Source organism: Castanea sativa, chromosome 2 (genome assembly GCF_040712315.1).
Source record: "Castanea sativa cultivar Marrone di Chiusa Pesio chromosome 2, ASM4071231v1".
Classification (NCBI taxonomy): Eukaryota; Viridiplantae; Streptophyta; class Magnoliopsida; order Fagales; family Fagaceae; genus Castanea; species Castanea sativa.
This window is the reverse complement of record NC_134014.1, coordinates 30,462,575-30,473,615: the sequence shown is the minus strand read 5'-3', so window position 1 is coordinate 30,473,615 and position 11,041 is coordinate 30,462,575. Positions and strand designations below refer to the sequence as shown.

Below are 11,041 nucleotides of genomic sequence, written 5' to 3'. Positions count from 1 at the left end.
CTTTACATTCTTCACTAAGAAAGTGGGTGTCTGATCTAATGCAAATAATAAGCTTTTGTTTCATTCTTCTTTTTTTAACTATATTAGTTTGGTGTAAGCTTGTTGTGCTAGGTTTAAGGCTTGAGGGTTGAAGTAAATTATCTATACTTTTGTTTATTTTTTTTGGTAAAGCGTCTATACTATTATAAACTATAAAGATCAAGTTTTGATTTATTAAAACATTGGACGGATCCAAGATTTTATTATCGGGGATTAAAACATAAATTAAATTTGACTATTCAAAATAAAATTAGTATATGAAAATAGAGTAGCATCTATTTGTTCCGTTTCAAAAAAAAAAAAAAATGGAGCATCTATTTGGTATTTAATCTAATATGACAAAAAGAAAGAGCAAAACAACTATTTATTAATATATTTCAATTTAATTACCTATGGTATATTAAAATTAAGCCCAACATTATTTTAAATCCTGAAAATCATATATAATTGAATCTGTATCAAATTTCATAGCAGGTTCCCTCTTAACATATAAAATCAAAAAATTTCATTGAAAAATATAATTATTTTGTTACAAAGTCTAATTTTGACAATATTCATAATTAAAACTATTCATACACAATAGAAACTAGAAAAATAAATATAAATACAACTATTTTACAAGTAAGTTTGTAGACTGTTGATTTCTAAATTTTTACTAATGTATTAATTTAAGAACTCTAGAGATTCTTAATCTTACCCAAATGCGTTATTGTCTTAATCACAGACACGATTATTTGAATAATAGTAAAAACAAACAATAACACTAAAATCACAGACACAATTATTTGAATAATAATAAAAACAAACAATAACACTAAAACAATGAAAAATAGTCAAGTATGAGATTTGTTTTGTTTTGTTCCTAAGATGATTTTTTTTTTTTTTTTGTTTATTTTTAATTTTCTTTGTTTTAGGAGGAGGCCACCAATTCACTAATCACAAATATGGTCTGGTGGCCAATTTATTTTGTTGATTTTTTGAGCATTGGGTGAGGGAGATTTCAATTTTAGGAAGCAAGATATAACCGTTTTGAACCTTTTTTTAAGAAAGAAATGTTTTGAACCTAAACTTTCAAGTCTAATTTATATTTGATATTAAAATTTTAAAATTTCTCCACTTCCTCTTAAAGTAGTCCTGTCCCTAACGAAAAAAAAAGGACCTTATTAAATACTTAGTTAACAATCACGATTCCTTTTCCTAATGTTTGTCAAAAACCAAACCAAGGCAACGTCTAGGTATGGATCAATCTTTTCTCTAAACCATTTCATGATTTGAAACTAATATTATTTTCATCATAGACAATATCGTTGGGATGAATCTATTACCTTTCCCTATCCCATTGATGTCCATGAGACTAGTTTATAGCAGCTTTATTATCAGCGAGTATTCTATTTACTAGATCAATCTATTTTTTGCATACATAATTCAGTCATTTTTATACTAGGAGAACGTTATATTCACCTGATAATTGACCGAATTTAAATGATTTTGCATTATGTTCACTTTATTCATTGCATATAATTCAGTCAATTTTTTTTATTAAAAAAAAAAAATTCTTTCCTGAATCCTGATTGAGTCAGATACCCTGCGGGGCAGAGTCAAGGCATGTGGCTATCCATACTTGAGTTAAGAAAAGTAGTAGGAAAAGAAAACTATACCCTTTTGACTTCTTCTAATCAAACAGTAATGCATATGAATACTAGTATTTCCTTGTGGTGATAAAGAGAAGCTTATATATTATTCATCAAAAATAAATAAATATATAAATAGATTAAAAAAAAAAAAAGAGAACCTTATGTATTAACTAAACCAGTGTGAATTTGAAGTTGGCCCTGTAAACTTGATTCTGGGGTCCTGTGAATTTTGATGAGGGTCATATGGGTCAAGGTCAAATGCGTACCTTACTCCCCTTTTGTATGAATCATTGGTTTGTCATTAGTTCAGAGTAAATCAGCTTTCAGCTAGTCCATGAACTTTCTAAATTAAATCGTATCCCCTAGAATAATGTTAGAACTTAGACGTAACAGTAAAATAAATTAAAGTTGACTTCTACTCTCTCTTTTTTTTTGGTAATCTGACTTCTACTCTCTTGCTTCATATCAGAATATAAAATTTATTTTCTGGAAAGAAACTTTAATATTTCTTCTGGAAATCATTAGGTTAAATTTGGCACTTGTTCCAGTTTTCTTTTCTTTTTTAGATGAAGTGATTCTCTTTTTCTTTTTTTGTGTGTGTTGCTAAGAGTTTATTTGTATGAATTGACGATGTTACTACAATAGGAATTCTTTTGCTTCTTATTTGTCAAAATGAAATTAAATAATTCACTTTTTCTTTCCATGTACACATGTTTACTATATTTCTATATATTGTCTTTCTTTTGTATTGTGTTGTTCTGCGTGTGTGTGTGGCACTTCACATTTTGCTTCAAAAGAAGCTTTTGTGGTTGTGTTCTTTAAGCTAATGCAAGCATAAGTGAGCCTCCAGTTCTCTGAAACATGCCGAAGCCATTGTGGTCAATAATGATAGCTGAATAGAATCAGAAAAGGTATTTTCATGGCTCCATTGATGGTAAAGACCAAGAAAACAAGAAGTGAATTTGTAACATTTGAAGAAATAACACAATCAGGCAAATGAAATTCACTTTTCTATTCAGTGATTCGTAAGGCTCAGACACTGCTCTGTGTTTGAAAAGTCCATGATTTGAAAAGTTAAATAAAAAATATATATTAAATATTTAACACCCATGTGTACTAGGCTCTTTTTTTTGGGTTTAGTATCATAATTTTCCATTTATAACCCCTTTTTTTAACACCTTTCAGTTTCATACAGTTCACGCATTACAAAATGTTACAAAGTTTCTAACTCACCAAATATATATATATATATATATTGAAAAAGTAGAATATAAATTTTGTTCATAGGCTTACCAATTTTGATCGAAATACGTTTGGCTATTGAGAAGAATTCAGTATTTGAAACAGAGAATGCGGAATAAGATAGTGTCAATTAGAAATATGATAAAAGAATGATAAAGAAATTGAATGAATATTGCGAATTTGCAATTTAAGGGATTATTGATATACCATCTTTTGTAGGAGTAATAGGGAACCATGGATGAGAAATCAACTAGAAGTGAAAGGGAGAAACTTATCTTTTTTTTTTTACTGAAAAGGGAGAAACTTATCTAAAGTGTGACATGGATTACAGAAATTGCATTTTTTTTTTTTTTAAGATTTAACTAAAATTTAGTGGTTTTTAAATTAATAATTTTATATATCTAACTTTATTATTTAAACAGTTTAAACATATGAATTTGAGGGTAATTTGGCATCTAAAATAAGGATCTCAAATAAGGGAAATCCGTTTAGATAGTAGTATGTGTGTGTATTCACACTAGCCTCTTAACTCTCTAAGCACATGTGTGAGGTTAAGTCTCTTCTTTTTTTCTTTTTTCTTTTTTTCTAAAGATTAATAATTTCCATTCATCATAATTTGGAGTTACTGCAATTTTCAATCACAAAAATACATAGAAGTGTATTGAGATTTATGCATTTGTCAATGAAATAATTTTTAAGTATATAAACCTCATCACAACCCTAACTTTTTTTTTATCTTTTTGTTTAAAAATGTCATGATAAAGGTTGTTGTTCAAAATTACTTCTTTTTATTTTTAAAGGAAATGTTGATGTTGGGTTCAAATTTTTATCTTAAGGAGGTGAAAAAAAAAATTATATGTACATTTTTTGTTTCCCAAGTCACGGGGTTCAATGCTAAAAAAAAAATACTTAGTGTTGTTAAGTCGTCCCACATCGGTAAGGTGTGATATTAAGAAGAGGTTTATCACTTGCTCCGTGACACTAACTGCCGCATGCAGTTTTGGTGTTGGCATATGAGTATATTCTCTTATCTCATCCTTCTTCCCCTATATGTGTGTGTGTGTGTGTTTCACAAAAAAAAAAAAAAAAAAAAAAGATACTCAGTGTTGTTAAGTCGTCCCACATTGGTAAGGTGTGATATTGAGAAGGGGTTTATCAATTGCTCCGCGACAGTAACTGTTGCATGCAGTTTTGGTGTTGGCGTGTGAGTATATTCTCTTATCTTATCCCCTTCTCTTAGAAACACAAAAAAAAAAAAAAAAAAGTCACGGGGTTCAAATATGTGGCACTGTGACTGAAAACCTCCGCCTCCAACTCGGCAGAGATATTTCCAAAACCTTGGAAATACATCAAATAGAGTGACATTCATCACCTGCCCCTTTCTGTCTTTTTTTGGCTTCCACTCTCAGCATCTTGTTTTCCATTACTTCATTCCCTTCAACAAATCATTATTTAATTCTCTCTCAAAAAAAGAAAAAATGGAATTTGTGAATACACATTTTGACGTAGAACAAACCGTCATAGTCTTTCTGGACTTTCACGCATGCCTAAAATCATCGCGTAAGACAAAAAGGCACTAGTTGAAATCACAGGCCTCTAAGTTGGAATAGTATGAAATTTGGTAGGTTGAAGTGAAAAGGTCTTTTGAGCAATAGTCGTAGCTTTGTCATGAGGTACCCCTCGAAAATGACGATTCCTCCGTTTAGGCCCCGAAAACTGTGATTTTACCGTTTATAGTAAATTTTATTTCCTTAATAACTTTTCGCTCAAAAGTCAGAATAAGGTTTTGCTTGTTTTTGGAACAACCTTAAGGTTAGTAGTTGTTTTGGGAAGCATTGTCATTACTAAAGGCGGCTCTGGTGTCTTTTCCCCCATGCAAAGGTGGCTCCTACATCCTTTCTAGGCTCCTTAGAACCACCGTCGGCTTGGAGACGGTGGTTTTGGGAAGGGGATTTTTAATGGGATTGATCCTCTAAAGTATTATATGTGATAGGGTTTATTTAGTAAATTGTGAGTGAAATGCATATGTTTTTCAGTAATTAGACGGGTTTACACCAACTTCTTATTGAATTTCAATTCTTTATGTATATCTTGACAAAAATATCATTTTAGTCTTTATAAATTTTGGACCAACTTACTGCTACTAAAATGAAAGAACCAAATTGACAATAACTTATTATTTTCGTGTGTGTCCTAATAGGTGTGGGGTCATGAATTTTGGGATTTGGCCGAGAGCATGTAGTTTTGGCCGAGAAGCATGGGTGGTCCAAGTCCGAGGAGTACTTTCTCCTCGGATAAAGCTAAATGCAAATCTGGTATATATCCTAATGATCAAGGATGACCTTTTAGGAAGTTCTAATGATAGCAACGAACATCATGAACGTACAAGAGGGATAAGGACTCAAAAATATCTAAGGGAAAGCTGCTACCACCGCATTAATGAGGAAGTAACCTCTGAACAGTATTATGGCAGTCTTATAGCCACCCCAGAAGACTTTTAGAGAGGGCCAATGGGACAAGTATCAACATAAATCATCAACTGTCCACATGTAGTCCACGTGTAGGGTAAGGATGAAGGGAAATATGTAATATAAATAAGGGTAGAGATCCCAGAGAATAGGGGGATGAAAAAAGGAGAAGAGAAAGCACTATGGCAATCTCAATAACTCCTGTAACCATTGTCATCCAATATATACTAGAACAGAGCTCCTCGAACTGTGCCGAGGACAAACTTTCTCGCACAAACCGGATTCAATTCTTGTTGGCTCATCATCCACAACCATATTAACTGTTATCCATGCACTAAAGCCTCTTTGACCCACTCTCTACAAATTTATTGTTCTAGGTTCACTGGGTCAAGATCCCTTACATTTTGGGCTTGGTCTGAAAATCGTGTCCCTACAATAGGTAATACTGTTTACTCAAAAAAAAAAATTGACAATGACCTATTTTCACCAAATTTCTTTAGTTCTCATAAGGCCAAACTGCAAGCCCACATTCATAAACACCATTATTTATTCCGTCATACATCCATCCATTAACCTCAGCGATTTGAACTTGCATGTGGGAAGGTCCAGTCCAGAGCTGCATTTTCCGGGCAATATCATCCTCTTCTTTTTTACTTGTCAGTATCATGCAGACATTTAGCAGAAATTTCAATTGAATTTAGACGTTTCACAACAAATGATGAAATGAATTTCAGCCAATAATTAGCAAATTCAAAGAGTTTATTTGCTAGCCATGCTTGAATTTCAAAAACACAAAGGATTCTTATAATAATAATAATAATAATAATAATAATAATAATAATAACACAAAGGAAATACTGCATTAACCTCAGCAAAAAAAACAAACAAACAAACCAACATAATACAAAGATCGTACAATGACAGTCACATCACCCTCATTATAAAGTACATTCATCTAAGATGATTTGAACAGACCTTTTAGAATCTATTTTTCCCCAAGGAAAAATCTTATTGACTTCAAGATACATACAATTTATCTTATGATTTGCAATTATATACAATCTATGTCGAAAACCTCTCTCTGTCGTGAGGAGATGAGTAATCAATATCTGGACCAACAGGAATGATCCCAAATGGATTTATAGAAGGATGGCTCCCATAGTAATGCTGCTTTATGTGTTGCATGTTGACTGTACTACTCATTCCAGGTATTTGAAAAATATCTTTCGTGTAATTAAACAGATTTGGGTACTCACGTAGCAGTTTCTTGTTGCACTTGAAGTGGACAACATAAACCTGTCATTATACAAACTCAAGTTTCTAAGATACTAGAGGAATCTGATAGAGATAAATGCCAAAGTTTCATACAAGACCAAGATGAACAAACAAAGCCAATGCACTGACTAATCTGAGCATGGCCAAAAAGATCTAACCTATGTCCATAGTTTTATCTAGACCCAGCATAATAACAAAGGAACATCACAAATGCTTCCTTATTTTCAGAGACTCTGTCTCAAAATTGCCCCATGAATTTTCCCATAAAAGCACAAACAAAATTGCTGAAACAGTTTAAATAAATGACAGTTTCCAAGGCATTTTGGACAAACCATTGCAATAAAATGAAAAAAGGCTATGTGGAAATAAAGATAAGATTTTCTTTTGGGTAAGTAATTAAATATAATAATTTGCAATGACATACAGCTATATATGGAGCAGCCATGGTAAATGTACATGTGCAGCTTTTAATAGTTCAGAGTTACAGGAAAAAAAAAAAACCCATATTAGTCAAATCATAAGTCAAGTGTGATCTTTTAAATTCAAAAGGTGGTGAAAGAGGGCCATAAAATATAACAATCAAATAAAATCTCACAACATGACAGAGAGGCAAAATTTGCAAATATATAACAACCACCTATAGTTATGCAGGAAACAGAAAAGATGTGTGTTGGCAACAATTTGAAGGTGTTTGTACCGACCTTACATCAGAATGAGTTCTAACGATCCATACTAGTGACTTTTAAAATTGCCCCCAAAAAAAAAAAGACATGAAGCAGCAAACATACAATTCTTTGAGGCAGTTATTCCTACAAAATACTTCTCTTTCAAACTTCAAAAGGGAAAATTTTCACTTATAAACTAAAAGGCAATTCTTTCATCAATCAATTAAAGTGATCACTAAGAAGAAAGTCTAAAAACTAACATGAAATTTTGTTTCTCAAAAGATAGAAAATTAGGAAAGATGCTAGTCCTATCTGAAAGTCTAACATTATTTGAAGTTTCATGGAAACAAAATTCTTAACCAATATTATGGATTTATCTTCTTGAAGCTTTACAATTTAAATTATCCACACAACTGTGACATTGCTTGATATTCCAAAAAGGCAAAATTCCTTGCTTAAAATGTAAATATCAATACCTCATCAAATCTTATGAGAGTGACGAACAACCGAATATCTGCTTCAGACAGTGTATTCCCACATATGTATCGGTGCCTGCCAAGTATCTCTTCACATTTGTCCAATGCTTCATACAACTGTTTCAGAGCCTGCAGAAGGAAGAATCATTAGGATGCTTAAAGCAGCATAGCCATTGAAAGAATACTTTAACAAGCTAGCTCCCATTTAGCCTTAAGCAACTATGGCCTGAAAAATTGCATACCTCTTCATAAGGTCCTTGCATCTTTGCAAACCCACATTTATAGACACCGTTATTTATCCCATTGTATATCCATTCATTAGTCTCATCAATTTGGGCTTGCAAGTTAGGAGGATAGAGGTCTAAAGCTGCATTCTCTGCTATATCATTGAATTCGGTGTTGAACATGCGGATAATCTCTGAACTCTCATTATTAACAATTGTTTTGAGTTTCTTATCCCATAGAACCTATTATAGAGGAAAAATCTATTAAATAGCATTGAAGATTCAAACTTAGAAAATTACTGTAAAAAGGAGGAAAAATGGAATGGAGAATGAGAAAAGAGTTGGGATGGAGTTGTGGGAAGGAGGACATGTGATAACATACAGGAACTGTGTACTTTCCAGCATAGTTTGTACTGGCAAGCTCATATAGTTCTCTGATACTTTTTGCTCCATTCAAAGGGTCAGGTTCAGCTCCTGGTTCCTTGGTACCCAGAGCAGAAAAGACCCATCCCATATGCTCATCAGTTTCCTTTGTTCTTTCCCACTTGGGTTTAACAGACTGAGCAACAAACAGACAATATTGATTTGGTCATAAGATTTTGATTTTACCTCTAAGAAATACTAAAAGACTTACTGACCGTAAAACTGATGGCTTTGTCAAGCCCTTTAATCTTCAAGTATGCAAGGCACCTGGAAGCCCAAGGGCAAGCATATGATATAAACAGATGATACCTTCCAACTTCTGCTGGAAATTGGGAGCTTGGATCTCGTGAAATAAAGTTCCGGAATGTTGAAGCAGTTCTGATGAAAGCACCAGAATCTGACATCTCATCCAATGCAGATCGGGCCATTTGAGCAAAGTGCTGAAAATTTTATAAATTAAAATTTTATCACTGTTTCCAGCAGTAAATACAATCAAAATTATAGAAACATGTAACTATGGTTAGAGTAGCATAACTAATTAATATGTAGTTGAGACTTGAGATGACTAAAAAGATATATTTTGGGGAAAAATAAAACTAGAAATACAAAATTACAAGCACGCACACAACAATTAATTCCAGAGGAAGTTGATTGATAGATTTCGCTATCTCATTCCAATTTTTCTGCTATGTTTTCAGCACTAGTAGACTTCACAATTATTTAGTGGCATAATATTGCAATAGCCAATAAGTTACATGCAATTAGAACCCAACCCTATACATATTCAAGTATAGCTCAACAGGGTATGTTTTTTACATGCTTGTTTAAACAATGGCTTCATAATTAGCCAACAAATATAAATATTCTCAATGTGTCAGTGAACATGAGAATCCATGAAACCACAAATACATAAAGTTCCAAGGAAGAACCCACAAGGGTATGTGTTGTTTTCTTTGCAACAAGTATTCCCAGTTAAATTTTGCACCCCATGTCAGGACACGAGCACACGATTCTCAGCATCCATCTCTATTTGCAATATCAGACCATGTTCTTATGTGGGCACTAAAGTCAACAACCACACTTCCCTTTGTTTTGCAAAGATCACATTTTTTTTTCAGTAAAAAGGGTAAAATTTGAGGTTGTGAGCCCATCATCAACACCAAAAAAAAAAAAAAGAGATATATCATGTTCATGTGAAAGTTCTCAGGCAAATAATTTCTCACCGAAACAAAAGTATCATACCAAAATTGATACTTTTATCAACTTCGATTACAACTACAAGATTTTGAATCCAGAAATACCCCATGAGTCAAGAATCATTTTGTGAATGAGATCCATAATTCATGAAAAACAAAAATCACAGTTGTAGGATTAATTAGGAAAGAGAAAACCAATAAAAGAATTCCATTTTCTTTAAGGAGATGCATTAAATCCCAGAAGATAGACTGGCTAGTATAAGACAACATTACAGAGGGAACGAAATAAAAAAGGGAATTTGCAGACTTTGTACCTTGGAAATGGAAGAAGAGAATTGCTGGATGTTCTTTGTGCCAAATCCTAAGATGGGTTTGTGGAGAAGAGAGATCATAGAATAGAAAGTAGCCGAGTGTAGTTTATTTATTTTAGTGAAATCGTTTATTTAGGTTTATTTATTTATTTTTGAATAGTTTCTGTTTGACCGTGGGAGAGGAATATAAGGAATTTTTTTTTAAATAACTATAAAAACCAAACTATATTATTAGTTAGCCGAGATTTGAAACAAATTTGGTATCTAACAAATTGAGTCATTTAGACTCGATTTTGGAATGCTAAATCGATTGCATTGAACTCTATTTCAACATCGTCTACAGCTGATGAAAATCGAGTATGTAATGCTCGATTTCAGTACCCAGAAAATCAAGTCTGTAATGCTCGATTTCGTTACCCAGCAATACCCAGCAACACCGACAAACGAAGCACCAGAGAACGAAGCATCCCACACGGCGAATGCTTCAAGCGCAAAGGCTGAACACGTCGGAGTTAATAGGGGTGTTTCTTGCCGCCACTTCAGTGATGTTGCTGCCGCACTGTCAGGGCCGCCGATCTGGGTCACAGTGTCCACGAACCTCTCGTGGAGCTCGGTAGTCCATCGTAGTCGGGGCTTTGGATCTGAAGTGAGAGCCAAGCAAGCATCACCCAGTAGGTTCGTCGAGGAGAAGCAACCCAAGCAGCAATTCTAACTAAACCCAGGCAGCGATCCGATCAGGTATTGAGTTTTGTATTTGGTTTTGTTCATGGGTTTTTGGGGCTTGGAAGAACAAGGAAGTTTCTGTAGATGTTGAAGCAGAGAACAACCAAATCGAGTCCTACAAACTCAATTTCTACTTAACAAAACTCAAGTCCATTTGACTCGAGTGCCATGCCTACGTGGACAAAGTATCCACATTAGCTGTAGATGATGTTGAAATCGAGTTCTCTATAGTCGATTTAGCATTCCAAAATCGAGTCTAAAGGACTCGATTTGTTAGATACGAAATTAGTTTCAAACCTTGATTAACTAATAATATAGTTTGGTTTTTATAGTTATTTTTTAAAAAATCCAGAATATGCAGAAAG

The 11,041-nt window shown here is 33.3% G+C and overlaps 1 protein-coding gene across 1 annotated transcript; it reads right to left on the bottom strand.

The window, feature by feature from the left end:
- Positions 1 to 6,224: 6,224 nt before the first annotated feature.
- Positions 6,225 to 10,076, bottom strand: LOC142623438 (uncharacterized). The gene is made up of 6 exons (XM_075796854.1): positions 9,957 to 10,076; positions 8,662 to 8,886; positions 8,406 to 8,582; positions 8,042 to 8,266; positions 7,800 to 7,928; positions 6,225 to 6,679 (listed from the first exon to the last, which is right to left on the bottom strand). The coding sequence occupies exons 1-6, from the start codon at positions 10,032 to 10,034 to the stop codon at positions 6,446 to 6,448; spliced, it is 1,068 nt and encodes a 355-aa protein (XP_075652969.1). The 5' UTR covers positions 10,035 to 10,076; the 3' UTR covers positions 6,225 to 6,445.
- Positions 10,077 to 11,041: the final 965 nt, after the last annotated feature.

What these genes read in the sequence shown, in the direction of transcription:
- LOC142623438 (XM_075796854.1), bottom strand. Translation starts at nt 10,034, where the DNA reads ATGATCTCTCTTCTCCACAAACCCATCTTAGGATTTGGCACAAAGAAC. An exon ending in ACAAAGCCATCAGTTTTACG is followed by an intron (nt 8,583 to 8,661) that starts GTCAGTAAGTCT and finishes TTTGTTGCTCAG; the next exon opens with TCTGTTAAACCCAAGTGGGA. An exon ending in CTCTCATAAGATTTGATGAG is followed by an intron (nt 6,680 to 7,799) that starts GTATTGATATTT and finishes GTATAATGACAG; the next exon opens with GTTTATGTTGTCCACTTCAA.